General features: G+C 34.7%; 1 protein-coding gene across 1 annotated transcript; it reads right to left on the bottom strand.

Moving 5' to 3' along the window:
- Positions 1–1,243: 1,243 nt before the first annotated feature.
- LOC128016535 (two pore channel protein 2) lies at positions 1,244–17,469 on the bottom strand. The gene is made up of 25 exons (XM_052601102.1): positions 17,041–17,469; positions 14,887–14,945; positions 14,725–14,801; positions 11,636–11,813; positions 11,242–11,358; positions 10,700–10,806; positions 10,488–10,560; positions 9,960–10,059; positions 9,617–9,682; positions 9,214–9,278; positions 8,729–8,838; positions 8,526–8,607; positions 8,356–8,442; positions 7,449–7,568; positions 6,938–6,997; positions 6,567–6,695; positions 6,386–6,435; positions 6,216–6,315; positions 6,000–6,071; positions 5,854–5,927; positions 4,141–4,249; positions 3,808–3,890; positions 3,616–3,697; positions 3,157–3,248; positions 1,244–2,059 (listed from the first exon to the last, which is right to left on the bottom strand). Exons 1-25 carry the CDS (start codon positions 17,198–17,200, stop codon positions 1,981–1,983), a joined length of 2,331 nt encoding a protein of 776 aa, XP_052457062.1. The 5' UTR covers positions 17,201–17,469; the 3' UTR covers positions 1,244–1,980.
- Between the last annotated feature and the right edge of the window lie 476 nt (positions 17,470–17,945).

The raw sequence follows: 17,945 nt of genomic DNA, 5'->3' as shown, positions 1-17,945 counted from the left end.
TTTTTATTGCACACTATTCAAAATTTTTTCACATAAGCTGCAAAATAAAGGTTAAACATTCAGACTATTTGAATGTAGTAAAGCAATTTCCAACATTTTGTAATAGTGGTTCCTGAATTTGAATTAAGTTTACCACTACCCATTAAGCCACTGATACAGTTCACCCTGAAGCACGTCGCACACACATATTACAAATGGCTTAATCTAATAATTGATTATATATAACTATACATTGGGGAAAATATTTATTTGGTCCCTGGCTAATTTTGCAAGTTTGCCCACTTACAAAAAAACATTTTTTTTTTTATAGTAGGTATATTTTAACATATATGGAGGCAGAATATAAAACAAAAGATCCAGAAAAAACACATTATATGAAGGTTAGAAATTTATTTGCATTTCAGTGAGTGAAATAAGTATTTGATCCCCGAGCAAAACATAACTTACTATAGTACTTGGTGCAGAAACCCTTGTTGGCAAGCACAGAGTTAAGACGTTTTTTTTTTTTTTGTCACCAGGATTGCACGCATCTCAAGAGGGATTTTGGTTCACTCCTCTTTCCAGATTCTCTCTAAATCCTTAAGGTTTCTTGGCTGTCATTTGGTAAGTTTCAGCTCCTTCCACAGATTTTCTATAGGATTGAGGTCTGGCTAGACCACTCCATGACCTTAATGTGCTTCTTCATGAGTCACTCCTTCGTTGCCTTGGTGGTATGTTTAGGGTCATTGTAATCCTTGAAGACTATCCATGGCCCATCTTCATTGTTCTGGCTGAGGGAAGGAGGTTCTCATCCAAGATTTAACAGTACATGGCCCCATCCATTTGACCCTTGCTTGACTGCAGGGATGGTGTTCTTGGGGTCAAAGTCAGCATTTCTCTCCCTCCAAACACGAAAAGTCGATTTAATGGCAAAGAGCTAATTTTTGGTCTCATCTGACCACAGCACTTTCTCCCAAGCCTTCTCTGAATCATTAAGATGTTCATTGGCAAACTTTAAACAGGTCTGTACATGTGCCTTCTTGAGGTGCTAATTGTAGTCTCCGTTTCCTGTTCTTAGCTGACAGGAGCGGCCCCCCGGTGTGGTCTTCTGCTGCTCCAGCCCATCTCCTTCAGGGTTCGACGTGTTGTGCATTCAGAGATGGTGTTCTGCATACCTTGGTTGTAACGAGTGTTTGAGTTACTGTTGCCTTTCTGTCATCTCTAACCAGTCTGCCCATATCATATCACATTACAGTAAAATTAATCAATTTCCCTTCCTAGTTTATTTTTTGGTGGGTGAAATATGATCTGAAAACATTTCTTAACAGTTTTTGAGAGATTTACCCATACCGATTTCTGTAAAATATACAGTAAAATCTAATATAAATAAAAGCACTGAACAAACATAATGGCACAGTCAAAAATATAGAATCTACAAATTAATAAAACAGCTAAAAATATTTAACACCGTAATGAGTTATGTCCCTTTGTTTCCACTATTTTTAAAACAATCTATAGATTTTTTTTTTCTTTTCTTTTTTTTTTTGGTGATTGTAGCAGGCTTACAAAAATAAATAAAAAATATTAATATCATAAAATTCAGGAAAAAATGTGTTTGGTTTCTCAAAAAAGAAAAAAAGAATGAATTCCTTCCAGACATTAGGTCATGAACACTACTGTAATTTACAGGCTGTCTTGAACATACAATAAAAACTCTGGGACTCCAGCAGCAGGAGTGACTTGAGCTAAAGCCTCTTTATAAATCAAAGTTCCTCCAAACATTAACTGTGTGACGCTCTGTTAAAAACACATACATCCTTTCCCAGGCTGACCTGAAGCAACACAGCTCCTATAATGGGACACAGGTCCTCCAAAATGGATGGATATGTAAACATAAGGCCTACACAGACAAGATGCAGTCGTGAAGGATTCTGGGTGTTTTGGTGTAATTATGAATTAAAGGCGTCCTGTGAGTTGGAGGTGAGGGGGGTGAGTTTAGGGTCACCGGGAGAGGTGCAGATGAGGATGTTGTTGAAGTTGAGTTAGTAACTCTTCTTCTGTTGGCTCTTGGACATGCTCTCTGAAAACAGAGGATGGGCAAAATCAGGTATTTAAACAACCAAACTATAATTTCTCTCTCATCATTTACTCACTTTCCAACTTGTTCAAAGTCTGTAAGGGTTAATTTCTTCATGATATATTTTGCAGAATGTTGAAAATCGATCAGTTGACAGTAGCCAATGTTTTTATTTCTTTTCTTCATACTATGAAAGTCAGATGCTACCGTCAACTGTTTGGTTATCAGCATTCTTCAAAATATATTTTGTGTGCGTGTGTTCAATAGAAGAGAAAAAGGAAGAAACATAATCTCAGCCACAGGAAGAAAAAAACTACTAACATTATTTCAAAATAAAGATTTATGGTTTTTAGCACAATTATCTTTTTATTGGACTATGATTTCTAGAATGGTTAAGAGTGATAAACATCAGGATATACCACACCACATTCCACTAAATTAAATCATTAGCCTTATTTAATCAGAGAGGAATGTGAGGGAAAGCTGTGAGGAAAGAGCAGAACGCAGCCTGAAATACTGAGCAGAGGAGCCTCAGGAAAATTCGGTCAAGTACTGGAGCTAAGGTATACTCGCTTGTGCCCATAAAATCACATACAATCAAAATACAACTATAAATCACTGACAGGCTATAGGACTGCAAAGGACAAAAATAAATGCTTAAATACAAAGTGTTTTTGTAATAATTTGTTTAACATATTCATTCCATTACCATTCATTCATGCTTCCATTTTGTCTACAAATTTTTTTTTCATTCCATACTGTATAACTCAATTCAGATCAACACTGTGAGATTCAAAAAGAATGTGTACCGATTATTACAATAATAATTATAATGATTCACTTCCTTTCAAATTTATCTCTTGAATTATCACCAGTGAGACAAACATTCTGACAGGGCTGACTTGATGGTGTTCACAAAATATTTAACAATCAAATCTGAAACAGTTCTATTGATCCTATTCTACCTATTCTCACAGATTCATATTAAAGTGGACATTTTTGCTGTTTTTAGAGCTAATGGCCAGTAAAATCCTACGACTTGTTTTCTCCCAGGTCTCTAAAATCAATGATAAGAACTTTCCGAATAGCTTCATTCATACCTGAAAATAAGCTGTACAGTGCTTTGATAGGCAATTCTCTCCACATCCTCGACAGAGAGAGCATTGCTGCGGTCCCACTTATAGGTGAAGTTCTGAACAAAGGAGGGAAGAAAAACAACATATAACTAGCATGCTTAGAAACAAATAACTGCTCTGTCAAGAAAAGGTCTGAATTCACATGATCTGAGCGTGGTAAACAGTAGTGGAAACTAACAGGATGTGTTACTACTGTTATTAAGATTAGGGTTGGAGGTTTGTATTGGTTGCAGTGTTGTATAAGCAATCAGCACTGTGACCAGCTGTGGGAAAGGTGTGTGCAGGTTTGAAAAAAAAATAATAATAAAAATAAATCAGCTATTGATAATTTGTTCAGTAGTTCATCAGATTTCAGTCATAAAAATAGTTCACATTAAGACTAGGAATGTCTTTCAATAACGTTAATATGGTCAGTCTACATACCTCCAAAATGAGTGCCACAAATAGGTTGACCCACATGACTGAAGATGTCAACCACCAGGCCACAAAGTACACTAAGGACCACCTGACAAAGAAGAATTATGGGTACAAATTAAAAAAAACTATTTTAAGGTAAAGCCAACGTGTTGAAGACAGAGACAGTGTGTGTGTGTGTGTGTAGGGTGTCTAGCTTACTCTGTAGTGTATCTGCTGTATGCATCCGTGAAAACGTGCCAGTTATTCACTACCATGATGTTATAGAGCAGAACCAGAGAGGACTGGAAAAATATGACGGGAAGAACACATTTACATTTTTCCAAAATGTTATGTAGGTTTAAACCTAAATTATCTAAAAACAAAACAGAATTATAGTCATGAATAATATTTTAAAAACAATTCTGAAAACATGAACCTATTTAAACCTAACATTAACACAATTTAAAACTATAAACCTAGCAAATTTGGTCAAATCCACTGACTACGTATTCCTCATACATGCTTATTATAGTAGTCCTCTGTGCAACTTACAGCGAAATCATCAAAGTTGTTGGGCCAGTACTCCAGCTGTTCAAAAGTGCCACAATCCATGCTGAAGGGGCCATCCGTTTTGTTTTCTATGCTGTAGTTGGAGATTAGACTGAAAGGAGAGCATAGAGAAAGAAGAGGCTCAGATCTAAAAACTATGAAAATAATATTTCAATTTCATTTTATTTGTATAGCCAATAGGCTGACCAATGTACTTTACGGAAGAGAGAGTGAAAAAAAAAAAAAAAACATACACAGAAAGCAAACCAGATAAAAAAATATGAACAACCTGTTTAAAAAAAACAACCAAACAAAAAAAAAAAGACTAATGGTAATTAGTACACTGAGGAAAACATATCGATTTTTATCAGGGACTTAAAAACAGAGAAGGGGCCATTCTAATTTCTAAAAGGCAGGGTATTCCAAAGTCATGGTCCTGCCACCGCAAATACATGCTCCCCTCTACGCTTAATTCTAGTGTGTGGAACTACCAACAAACTCTGGTCGCAAGATTCAGGCTTCTAGATGGAGTGTATGAATGAAGGAGTTCAGAGAAGTAGACAGGAGCTAGGTTATGTAAAGATTTATAAACAAATTTTGAAGTCTGTTCTCTTATGAACCGGCAACCAGTGTAGAGATCTGAGAATTGGAGTGATGTGTTTGTGTTTGCGACACTTCACAAGAAGCCTAGCTGCAGCGCTTTGGACCACGCAATCTGAGATTTAGATATACTGCAATATAAGGAATTGCAGTAATCTAGTCGAGATGTAGCATTCACATGAACAGCCATTTCTAGAGTTTCGGAGTGAGAAAGTCTCTGATTTTACACAAGAGATGAAATAGTTGGTAGAAACTGGATCCGATTGCGGAGGAGATATGTTTATCGAATTTTAAATGCTGGTTGACAAGAACACCTAGGTTCCGCACCTGTGAAGATCTAAAAATGAATAAAAACTGTCCAAATTAGGGCGTATATACTGAGAAATCTCATTAGAACTGAAAAAAAACTAGCAATAGCCAAAAAAACATTGTATGGGGTCAAAATGATAAATTTTTATTTTATGGCAAAAAATCATTAGGATATGAATTAAAGATCATGTTCAATGAAGATATTTAGTACATTTTTTAATAATTTGTACATATATGAAAACTTAATTTTTATTAGTAATATACATTGCTAAGAATTTATTTGGAGAACTTCAAAGGTGATTTTCTCAGTATTTTTTCCACCCTCAGATTTTCTAATAGTTGTAACCTCGGCCAAATATTGTCAGCTTTCATATTATTCATAAATCCCAATTTCGAAAAACGGACACTTAAGACTTATTTTGTGGTCCAGGGTCAAAAATATGCAGTTTTCGCACACACTTAACAGCAGTTTGGTAAGATGTAAGAGAGCCTTTAAACATTTGAAGAGCGATATGTAGCCTGTCCATTTGCTTTTCTACAGTTTTTGCTTAGAAGACGGGTATCAGAGTTTTGCCACAGTTCAGATAATAAGAAATGTTTTTTGAGCATAATCGCCATATGATAATAATGATTTGATTTCTGAAGGATCATGTGAAACTGAAGACTGTAATGGAATCAGAGGAATAAAGTACATTCTAAATGAAACACAAAAAGAAAACCGTTCTTTTAAACTGTAAGATTAGCTCACAATACAGTTTTTCGTGTATGTTTATGTTTCCTCTTAAATGTGCAGTTGATGAACAGTACCTCATGTTTAATGGAGGTGTTATGGCTCCCTTGAAAAGCCAGATGCCAAGAACTGCAAACACATAGTACACCACCTGCATCAGAGAAATGTACAAGTGAAGGGACCAACCTCAACCTGATGAAGCTGTCCGAGTCTATTCACTCACCAGTAGAATGCCAGCAAATGCCCGTAAGTTTTTCACCAGGTCCACAAGAGTGCTGGCCACCACGGCCATCAACTAAAGCGTGCACACACACACAAAAAAAAAGACTTTAGGGTATGTAAATGGTGCCAGTATGTTTAGCATAGCTGTAGTATCGACACACCTTGTGTGCATTTATGAGATTAACATGATGATTAATGTGAGAAGCCCATGACCAACCTTGATTTCTGGAATGATCCTGAGGAAACGGAAAACAATCAACATGTTGACCAGTCGCACCATCTCCCACAAAACTATCACACGTCCTTGATCCGGATCCCTGTTAAGGTAAGAGTAAAATGTCAGATTAAGAGATCAGATTATTTGTTCTTCAAACTGAGCTCACTTACATGTCCTCATTTGGAATCCTGTACGTGATGAATATGGCGATCTGAATTGCCTGTTGAGAATAAATGAAAAACACATGCCTGCGATTACTGCCTTCACCACCTAAACCGCTATGCATGCCACAAAATTCCTAATGATAATTTGAAATAGCAGTAAATAAATAAATAATAACGAAAATGTTACCAGAAGAAGAACAGTGAGGAATCCATCAAAAATGTTATTCCTGTAAGACAGGTAACCTTTCCAACCAAAAGCCACTATTTTCAGCAGCATCTCAATTAAATAGTACAGGATGAAAATACAGTTGAGGATCTAAAAGACAGGAAATATATTTACAGTACATTAATGTTTTTAGAACCACACTCAAATTTTAGAAAACACATATATCAACTATTGCTGGGAAAACATCAGGGTATGGTCTAAAAATCTAGCCAAACACAAGGAATATATATATATATATATTTTTTTTTACAAACCAACCACTAATATTTATATATGTAATTATATTATTACAGCAACATGAATTGTATGTATTCAATGCATGAAACAGTCACCTCCATATAGAAGTTATTTTTCTCTGAGGCAGATTTCTCTGAATTCAGAACCAAGACAGTCTGCAGAAAAACAACAACATATATTAAACATAAACTTCCAAGATTCAAAGATTTGAAATAATGCTTTTTGCATATACTATACAAATGTTGGCACCATTTTGCAATAAAACTAGAAAAATGTGATATATATTATAGTCGTTGCAATCTATTTTGGTGAACAAAATGATTAAAATGATTTTCTGATTTGATTATAAATATATATATATATATATATATATATATATATATATATATATATATATATATATATATATATAAATGAAATTCCATTTAATTTGGCATTTCTCTCTCAAGAGCCCCTTGCAGCTCCATCATGAACCACTGGGTGGTGAACAACTAATTGGGAAAACCCAGTTTTGATCTCCTGAAATCTGGAAATGTATGTAATGTTCTTTATGTAGGGTGATTTATGCAATAATCAAATCAAGTCAGAGGAAAAATGATTTCTTACACAAATACAAATGACATTTGCAAGAGCGACAACGTTTCCCAGTACAACAATATAAAAGTGACTGAACATATACTGGATCTGCTGCAGGATAGGAGAACTGTACTCCGGTTTTGGTGGATGCTGCAGGGAAAAGACAAAAACAGACCAGTTACTGTGTCTGTTGACACCAAAGTTAAATTCTTAAATTATTTTTACAATTCCAGTTCAACTTATTCAATTTAAATCTAAGTAAAATAAAATTTTAATGAAATTCACAGTAAGTCTGATGTAAGTGTACACTCCATTTTTAAGATGTATTACACATTAACACATTAAAACATAAAATATGGGGCATTTCCTTAAAAATACTACAGTGTTAATTTTCAATGTATAAGAATTTTCTACACAATTTATATTCATTATACATATTATATTCAATAATAAATACATTTAACAATTTATTAATTTATGATATTATATGATGTATTATTATACATTATTTTATTTAGTAAAATAATCTAAATCATGTGTCTGGACTATGGTTGAAGAACACATTATTTTCGAGAACGCACTATTAATTGTATTTATTTAAAAGGAGCTAAACAAAATGCAGCAAACTTCCGAGATGCAAACTTTAAACAGCTATCTATTCTTGCATGTTTTGTTGTCGCATTGGACTAATCAGGTTCCTCATTCTGTGACTGTGTTGAGTTTCTGTGAATTGCCATACAGCTAATTCTCTTTGTGTCATTCAGATACAAATTCTCATAAACTCATAATATGCAAGGGAACCAAATCTCTACTTGGCCAACCCAGCCATGCACCGTACCCTAATAAATCTAATACTATTTTAAGCCGACTTCTAAAAAATATTTAAAAAGAGTGACTTCCTGAATTAAGACTGATCCACAAACATAAATGATCAGACCTCTTTCATAAAATCTTTATCCAGCTCAGTAAAAAGCCTCTGGAAGGTCTCGCCATTAATGAAGCCATCTGGGAATTCCTGAGCCGCCTGGAGGAAACAAAAGATAGGTCAAACAATTAACCATGGCACACACTTTTTACTTGAAGAAACTATCTGCTATCTGTGTTGACCTTAATGATAGCCTGTCTGCAGTAAGACTTCATGTGGACTCTATCCATGACCTGCAGAAACATGTTCACCGCCACTTGCTCCCTGAGCAGCAACAGAAAAAGCCACGTGACAAGACATAAAACACCACATCAGAGACACGAATACGAGTGAATGCTTGCTATTAGGAAGAAAGACTTCAATGTTGGAGAGGACTTGATCTTACACATGGCCTTCAGACTGAGTGCTGGTGTGCCCTCGGCCTGGACAACACAGCACCTCGAATGCAGCCCGAATACCCAGACGCCTCCTGATTATAGACGTCTGAATCGACATCTAAACACACAGATGATAACATCAATAATTAAAAAATAAAATAAAATCAGACTCTTTTCCATACAAAAAACAAATGTCTTAAGAAGACTTGAAAAACAGTGTATCATATGTGTTCATTATAATAACTATCATTATTTTATTTTATTTTATTTTTTTTGGAGCTTGACGGCCCATGGTCAGTTTTGTTGTATGGAAAGAAGAAGCTTGGAAATTATAAAAAGACATTCTGTGCTCCAAGGAGAAGCAAAAAAAAAAAAAAAAAAAAGTTTGGAAATAATAACAGAATATAGATTGCTAAATTATTCCTTTAGCCAACAAGCACCTAATTCCTAAAACAATGTCTAAGTAATTGTAAGTCACGTAATTGTCACTCACCAGTAAATATCCCCTGAACTGGTTATAAATAATTGCCGTCATTAGATTCATTAACAAATATGTTCCTGAAAAAAAAAAAAAAAAATAGAATGTCAGTGTTTAATGCTGGTGGAAAGTTTCGAATGCAAATAATATTAACTGCAGTGTGTGTAAATTAAACCATGAGTCTTAAGTCTTATGCTCATCAAAGCTGATAAAAAATAGAGTAAATCTTTTAAACCAATTTAAATTTAATGCAAATTTTATGCAATTTATTCCTGTAACAGAAGAGTTTTCAGAGACTTATTTCTGAAATATTAACAAATCGTATATTATTCCAAAGTTTTGACCAGTAGTGTATGTATGCATGTATGAATGTGTGTGTGTGTGTGAGTGACTGATCTGATATGCCATTAAAACTTACCAAACACACTAAAGAGTATAAAGAATATAGAATAGGCACGGTTCAGAGAGTATGCTGGAATCATGACTGTTGAGAGAGGGAGAAAACATGTTGTAATGAACACAGACTACAAGAGACGTTGTAGGCCATTGTAGGCAATTTCAAATTTGTAACAAATACAGACACCTGTGAAAGTTCACAAGACATAGTGTCATGTGGTTACTGCAATTAGCCAGAGATGACTGAGAATTCGACACAGCGGTGTCAAAATGTCATCTGTCACTGACCATCTAAAACCTTATCTTTCAGAGATTTGCACCTAATGAGAGACTTTAATAACATTTACAGTCAAATGAAGACGTACCGTCTGGGTTATTGGCTGTTGTTAGCAGCACTAGCAGAGAAGACAGGGCCTTTGGCATGTTTTTGAAGTAGGTTTCCCATTCTCCATTCTTCTTAGGGTCCTGCAGAAACATATCCATTCACTCAACTGTAGCAATTCACTTTGGATAAAAGTGAAAATAAAAATAAAAAAAGCACTTAATTCAAAGGGAAACAGGTTTCATACCCCACTGACAAATATTTGTTCTTGCTTTAAGTATAAATTCACTCAATTTTGTTAAATTTTTCAATCTTGATTTTGAAGATGTTTAGATGTTCGTACTGGAAAACAAATATATTGAGGAAGATATATCTAAACTGGCCAATTACACAGATCCCACACCCAAGCCTTTATATTGCGATCTCTAAATATGACTCAGGTCATTTATGTCCAAAGCCCAAATTCTAGGGATGAGTTATGTGGCAGAATGTAGGGGTTTGTTTAAATCAAAAAGTGGGCCCATGTAAGCACTGACAGAAATTATACGATAGAGATGTGATCACTTCTTACATCTGATTTGGAAAAGATCAGCATTCCAATCATGGTGAATAAGCAGATGTGTAATGCCAAAAGCAGGATAACACTGAAACAGAGAAAAAAAATAAATAAATAAATGATAACATTTACGATCATCATTTTTTTATTATAATATTAGAATGAACTGCATACAAATTGTAAAGTGAAAATAAGGAATTAAATGCAGACTGTTTTTTTTTTATTACCTTGCTATTTCTGGAAGAGTCCTTTTGATACATTTTAGAGTTTTCTTCATAAGGGAAGAGTTTTGCAAGAGGAAAAATGGTCGAATTAGTCTCCTGACTCTTAAATTCTGTGGGAAGAATGACAACATTACAATCAACGGACCTGACGCTGACAGCTGCCTGATACATTATCAGTATTTACTTATTATATTTAATATTATGAAGGAATAGATTGTCCAAACATGAACATTTAATGTTCCTAAGGTTGTATTTGATGTGCTTATGCGAATGAGATTTGAGTGACAATGGAGGCCAAGATTTCAAATACAACTTCAATTTAGGTCTGTTTTTCAAATGAGGGCAAGTAAATTATGAGTTTTATTATAAGTGTAAGGAAGACTGTAAATGCTAATTAAAAATAAAATAAAGAAATCAATTATCAATGTATCAATAAAGCACACAACAGGTTGAGGTATACACGATTTTCTATAGTGTAAATACTGTTATGGTGTAAAGAGTCACAGTAAATAAGCAACTCTGTAATACAGTTTTCATGAACTCACCTCATTGCACAGCATGCTAACACTCAACATCCAATCAATAACTGATGCTGCAATCACTACTACATAACCAATCAGCCATTTGTTCATACGAAACTCCTCCCATCCTATCAGATAACTCTGCAAAACAAACAATATATCTGGTATATTTCTTAATATCATATTTAACAACTTAAACATTACAAAACAAATGTTAACAGTTAGGGTACTGTGATAGGTCAGTTTAACGGTTAAAGGGATAGTTCACCAAAAATGGAAAAGAACCATTTGGACATTGTATTCCTTACAAAAAAGAAAGTCATACAGGTCTGAATGACAAATAATGACAGAAATATTAGGTAAAGATTATGGTTAGTGCTATCCCAAAAGTCAACTGAATCTATTTTTAGATTCCTACCTTCACAGTGAAATCTAAGATGAAGATACAAAGGCAGACCATCTCGATCCCCTCCGTCAGTCCACAGGGTGGCTCCCAGGGTTTGGGTTTGAAACGAATGTCCGAGGTGTAAGTCAGAGAGGAGGGTCTCTCAATGAAAGCCAGTGCCAGTACAACAGCAATCGTGAACCCCAATGCCCTTCAAGAAAGAGAGTGTGGGAAAGCAGATCAAATAACAGTGCGTAACTGATATTGACAGAGAGAAACATACCACATAAACAGCTAGAGGCCATACGTAGGTCAATATAATTACAGGAAAGTTGTCTGTCCAGTATAATGCAGTATGTGTCATGCTGTCAAGAAAATAACTTGCACAATACATGTGACATGTCTTGTCATGACACACAAGGTTTGAATGAACTTTTTCACTCAATAGTAAAGTAAATTATAGGCCATTTAGAACTTCTAATATCCAAAACAAATATATTGCACATAAAATTATTTTTTCTTCCTTACTGTGACATATCAAAGTAAAGAAGAGACTTCTTGAATGACAAAAAAAATGTGGGAGTGAGACTCGATGTGGTCCACTGGAATTGACTGGTTCATTTGTATTTGTTTTTCCAGAAAAAAAAAAAGAAAAAAGGTGTGTATGTGTGTGTGTGTACAGTGGGTACAGAAAGTATTCAGACCCCCTTAAATTTTATATTAATGTTATATTGCAGCCATTTGCTAAAATCATTTAAGTTCATTTTTTCCCCTCATTTATGTAGTTACAGCAGCCCAAATGTCAACAATTCTGTGTCTTTCTGTCAATATGGGGTGCTGTGTGTACATTAATGTGATGATAAAATTATTTTAGCAAATGGCTGCAATATAATAAAGAGTGAAAAATGTAAGGGGGTCTGAATACTTTCTTTACACAATGTGTGTGTGTGTGTGTGTGTGTTTGTATATATATATATATATATATATATATATATATATGCGCATGTATATATTTGCTAAAAGATACATTTTTTTAACTTTAAAGTGAACCAGTTAGACCATCTGTCCACAACCTAATAAATATAGTTTTCACCAGTTAAAAAAACAATAAAGCTACAATATACTGTAGTACAGTATACATCCAGCAGTAACAGGACAGATCATAGTTTAAGAGCTTTGATTTTCAGTCATTACTCAACTACACAATAAAAAAGAAAAACAAAGTGCTCACACATTTGGTCAAAATTGAGTAATGACTTAAATCAAGGCTCTTAAACTATGATCTGTCCTGTTACTGCCAGGTTTGATCAACAATATCAAGATTTAGAAAACAAATACTGATATCAACTGAAATCCAATTACCAATGTCTATACAAGTCTATGAAGCAATTTTTCACAATTCCAGTATTGCCATAGTTACTTTGTTTTGCATTTGTCAGAGCCGTTGAGAAACGAGTTGCGACACGCTTTGGTCTTGCTGCCACACAGTCACATGGTTCATGGAGCTCTCAATAGTTCCAAACAACTCCATGCTGTCAATATGTTTGAATGGGTTTAAGAAGGATAGACAGAAGTTTCACTATATTTTCAACGCATCATGTGCATTTATTGTGTATCGATACACGCTGACTACATTTTACAATCACATTTTGTTCTGGGGAGTGATGAAGAGACAGCATTACTTTTTTCTTTTTCTAAGATGCTTATTATTTATATAACAAATATTGTAGTATTTAAGGTTAAAATAGAGAAAATTATTTTAAATTCCAGTGCAATTTGGCAAATTAGCAAGGTATCCAGAAAAATAATATTTTCTATGTAATACCATGATTTAACCACTAGACGCCCGTATAGCTGTTTAAAGGGGCCATATGAAGCGATTTAATTTTTTCCTTTCTCTATGGAGTGTTACAAGCTCTTGGGGCATAAAGAAGATCTGAAAAGTTAACTAAAGTCTCAAATCCTAAGAGCAAAAGCACTTTATTTGGCCTTCAGAAAGTAGATGCATTTAGGATTATTTAAGATTAGTTACAACAGAAATGCAACTCATTTGCGGACGACCGTTTCGTGAACCTAGGAGAGGAAGTCATTCTGACTTTGCTACGACAATCTGCCACTTCTGAATCAGCTACTGTATGTGTGTTTTGTCATTAGTTTAAGTGTTTGCTATTAACTGTTTAAATGCGAAGTTTTGCACATCACACACATGCACATCACACACGTGTGTGTGTGTGTGTGTGTGTGTGTGTGTGTGTGTGTGTGTGTGTGTGTGAGAGAGAGAGAGAGAGAGAGACGGACGGTCACATAGTGAAGTGAGCTGTTTTAACCATCCATGGCTTGTGTACTGTCTGCAAAACATACGCGCTTCATCAAAGTGTCTGTCACACAACTCTGTTCCTCTGTTGGGCTTGAACTGATGGTAGAACTAAGCACATTATTAACTGTCTCTACATTTACTTTGAAAGATGAAGCTCACGATTATTTAAAGGGTCATCATATTTCCAACAAGTGCATGCAGTGTTTGACCAATCACATTGCACTGGATCAGGTGGCCAATCAGAGCAGACTGAGCTTGTCATATATATATATATATATATATATATATATATATATATATATATATATATATATATATATATATATATAAACACAAGACAACCAACTGCATTCAGGGAAACTCTTTCTTGTATTTTTTTTTTTTTTATTTAATGGGCATTTGTATTTAATGGGCAGTCTATTAAGGTGTTTCTCATGTTATCTAACTGCAAATATAGCACAACTCCCTATTATCTAAAACTAAACTTTAAGAATAATGCGTTTCATAAAATACACCTACTGGCCAGATTTCCGAGATGTAAACTAATGCGTTAATATGCCTCAACTTTCTGGCGAATGTGCTTGAGAAGCACTGAAATGTATGTGCTTCAATACTGAAACTATTGGTTGTTTGGAACTATTGGCTGCTCCATGACACGCTTTACTTCCACATTCCTCAGTTCCTGTGGAAGCCTATGGGAGTGTCCCAACTCCGTTTCTCAAATGCTCTGGCTTTGTATGGCACATGACAAAAAATAAAAATAAATAAATATTTTGATAAAAAGCATCAATTTCTGTTTGCTTACCACTGACATATTTTGGAATAATAACATCTATACAACCGTAAGGACCCAGAATCTACCCTATGATTGATGGATCGATACTATGGGAAAGAGCACAAACAGAGAAATTAGATATACATTCAATCAATATAAAAATACAGAAATTATGAAAAAATTTAAATTAACCTGAATTGCATCTTCAATAAATACAGCGGCCTGCTGGATATAGAGGTCTGCATCTGCATCTGTGTCAACACAAAAAGTTAAACAGTACATTTTTAGCTGTGCATTTTTTTCATGATTTTTTCTTTCAAATGTTTTAATTTTATTTTGCAAAAAGTTCCCTTAAAGATTTTGCATGGGAGATCTCGTAATATTAAACAAAGTTAAACTATTACATTCTCTGTAATCTAGACACAATATAGTAGTTTTCACAACAATAGTGATATTTTTTTTTTTTTTTTTATGTCACAAAAATCATTCCCATATTACACTTCGTAGTCGCAGAGCAAAATCTGGTGCTAAATTTACTGGACCATTCAATGACCTGGACCTCTACTCAGATTTGAAAAAATGTTCTGATTGTAAAACTATGCACAGGCAGATGTTTCAGGCTCCAATATCAGCATATTTTTAAGTGTCACAGGATATTCAGGAGATGCCAAACCTAAACTTCTCAACAGGATATGAGCCAGCAAATCCAAACCATGCTTGAGTGATAACACCACGTAGAAGAGCAAAGAGCCACTGAAACTTTCATTTGACTTCGTACTGGAGATATAGAATAGCATTAATAAATATTTACCATATTACTATATATATTAACAGCAATGTATTTTCTCGGCATTTATTTCCCTTTTTGATGTTAATAAAAAAAAAAGTCATTGTTGATGTTAGTTCACAGTGTATCTGTTGTTATCTTAATTTTCATAAATGTTGAGATTATAACGAACTTAGATTAATACATGCTGTAGAAGTACTGATAATTGATAGTTCATGATAACTGATTTAGCTTACTAATGTTTCAAAGATAAAAACATTTTCTAAATATGCCAAAATCACAGAATAAAACAAACTTGTCCACTTAACATTCAGATTACCTTGACATAATGTCTGAATTGTATTTTGTATTTTTATAATAAGTAGCCTATGGACGAGATTTTAACAAAATTCACCCAAAACACCTTTTGCTACCCCAAATTTCTGCTAAAAATGTGAAACAAATTATTTGACAAGTATTAGATTAACTTTAAACAATAAATTTGAATTTGGTACTTAAGCATTTAGAGGGAATTAAGACTCATGCCAGAATTGTATTTATTATAATTTTTTTATCTGCTTTTAATACGATTCGACCTCACATTTTAATAGAGAAACTTCTGAGCTTTGGTTTGGATTTCTGTATAATTGATCAATGGGTGTTTGTCAGAGGTACTGTCTTCATCCCCAGGGTCCCCTCAGGGATGTGTGCTTTCTCCACTTCTGTATATTTTATACACTGACGATTGCAGGAGTAGTCATGAGAATAGACTTATTGTAAAATATGAAGATGATTGAGCTTTTGTCAGCCTCCTCCATGCAGATGAAAATAACCATGGCCTTGTGATTGTGTTCAGTGGTGTGATAATGCATTCCTGCAAATAAATGTGTTAAAAACTAAAAGACATGCATATTGATTTTAGGCATAATCAAAGTGATATAAAAAAAACAACTATTAAAGATCAGGAGGTTGAGGTTGTGGAATCATTTAAGTATTTGGGATGTGTGACTGATAACATACTGAATTTTAATGTAAATGTGGAGAAGATTTAGATTTGTGACAGGTACAAACATTAATTTATTCCTACTTTGGTAAATTATCTCTTTGCTAAATTTGGGCAGGTGGGGAGTAGGTGGAAGCAGGTAGTTGTTTGGTTTTGTGTTGTCCTGTGTATTTATTTATTTAGTAATTTTTAATGTATTGTAAATTGTCTTTTTGGGTGCTGGTCTTGCTGTAAAATCAATTACCCTTAGAGGACATGAAAAATAAATAAAAAAGATTTTCAGTATGTCTACCTATCTCCAATTGTAATTTGATACATAATTCTAGAGAGCAGTAAAAACAACTATGAAGCTAAAGTAGACGACCTGCGGAGCCAATAAGAAGACAAGGTTTTTTTGTCTGACAGAAAAGACAGAAACCAAGGTGAATATGACACCAGAAGACGGAGGACAGCCTTTTAAACTTCTATGTAATAAAAGTGAGGAATAAGATAGGCCTATAATAAACTACAAGAGAGCAGAACAAGGAGAGTCGGGACACTTGACCCAGGACAAACTGATTCCTGAATACATACGTACCCTCGTGCACATGGTACGAGTCGTCAGTAGCTGAATAAGACAGTCGCCTTGATCCTGGTGATTCTTCATGTTGATCATGTTGACCTTCATCGTGAGATCCATAATCACCTGAGCTCCGCTTAATGCTGCTCGTCAGTAGCGGCGCCTCTTCTTCTTCCATCTAGACAATGGCTTCAAGTCTCCAAATATTCCAAATAAATCCCAAACAGGGTTAAAGATATCGGTAGTGACGAAGGACACACCTAAACGAGGCTTCTGTCCATGTTTGTAAATAAAGTGACAGTCTCTCTAGTAGACATTCCCACTGCACTGAGTCGGTGTTACATTAAGTAACATTTCAGAGAGAGCAACAGTATGTTTTCAGGAGACGTCAACTCCTCCCATATCCTCTACTCGCTCACTCAAAGGAAACTTTCCGCTCACTCACGTCACTAGGTAAGTTTCACTTTGGCGAATCGGTTCGAATGATTCTTTACAATGAACCAGTTCGCTCTCCAAAAATCCACTCGTTCAGAAGAATCGGTTCAAAAGAATCACTCAAGTATATAACAACTCATTTGAAGAAAGTGCACTATCCTCTACTGGTGTTATCTAGCGTTCTGTCGCTCAAATAAAGACCCGCGATGTTTTTAAATGTAGGGTCATTTTAATCTAGCTGAACGGTGGAGAATTATGAGCCTAGAGTTCAGCCTGTTCTAAGTTTTCATTAGAGTTCATTTGGATTGAGCAAGCGTGGGAATTTACTGGCGACACTCTTAAAATGGGTTATAAAACAGTTAAATAATAGATTAATGTATCGCCCTAGAATAAGGTATTTTATTTACATGTACATAAAACGTATGTGCGCCTGTGTGTATAATATTGTACCAACACTTTTGTGTGTTCAGACCGTTTTACACATACGA

This window comes from Carassius gibelio, chromosome A7 (genome assembly GCF_023724105.1).
Source record: "Carassius gibelio isolate Cgi1373 ecotype wild population from Czech Republic chromosome A7, carGib1.2-hapl.c, whole genome shotgun sequence".
Classification (NCBI taxonomy): domain Eukaryota; kingdom Metazoa; phylum Chordata; class Actinopteri; order Cypriniformes; family Cyprinidae; genus Carassius; species Carassius gibelio.
Note: the sequence above shows the minus strand (reverse complement) of the source record. Positions and strands in the feature narration are given on the sequence as shown.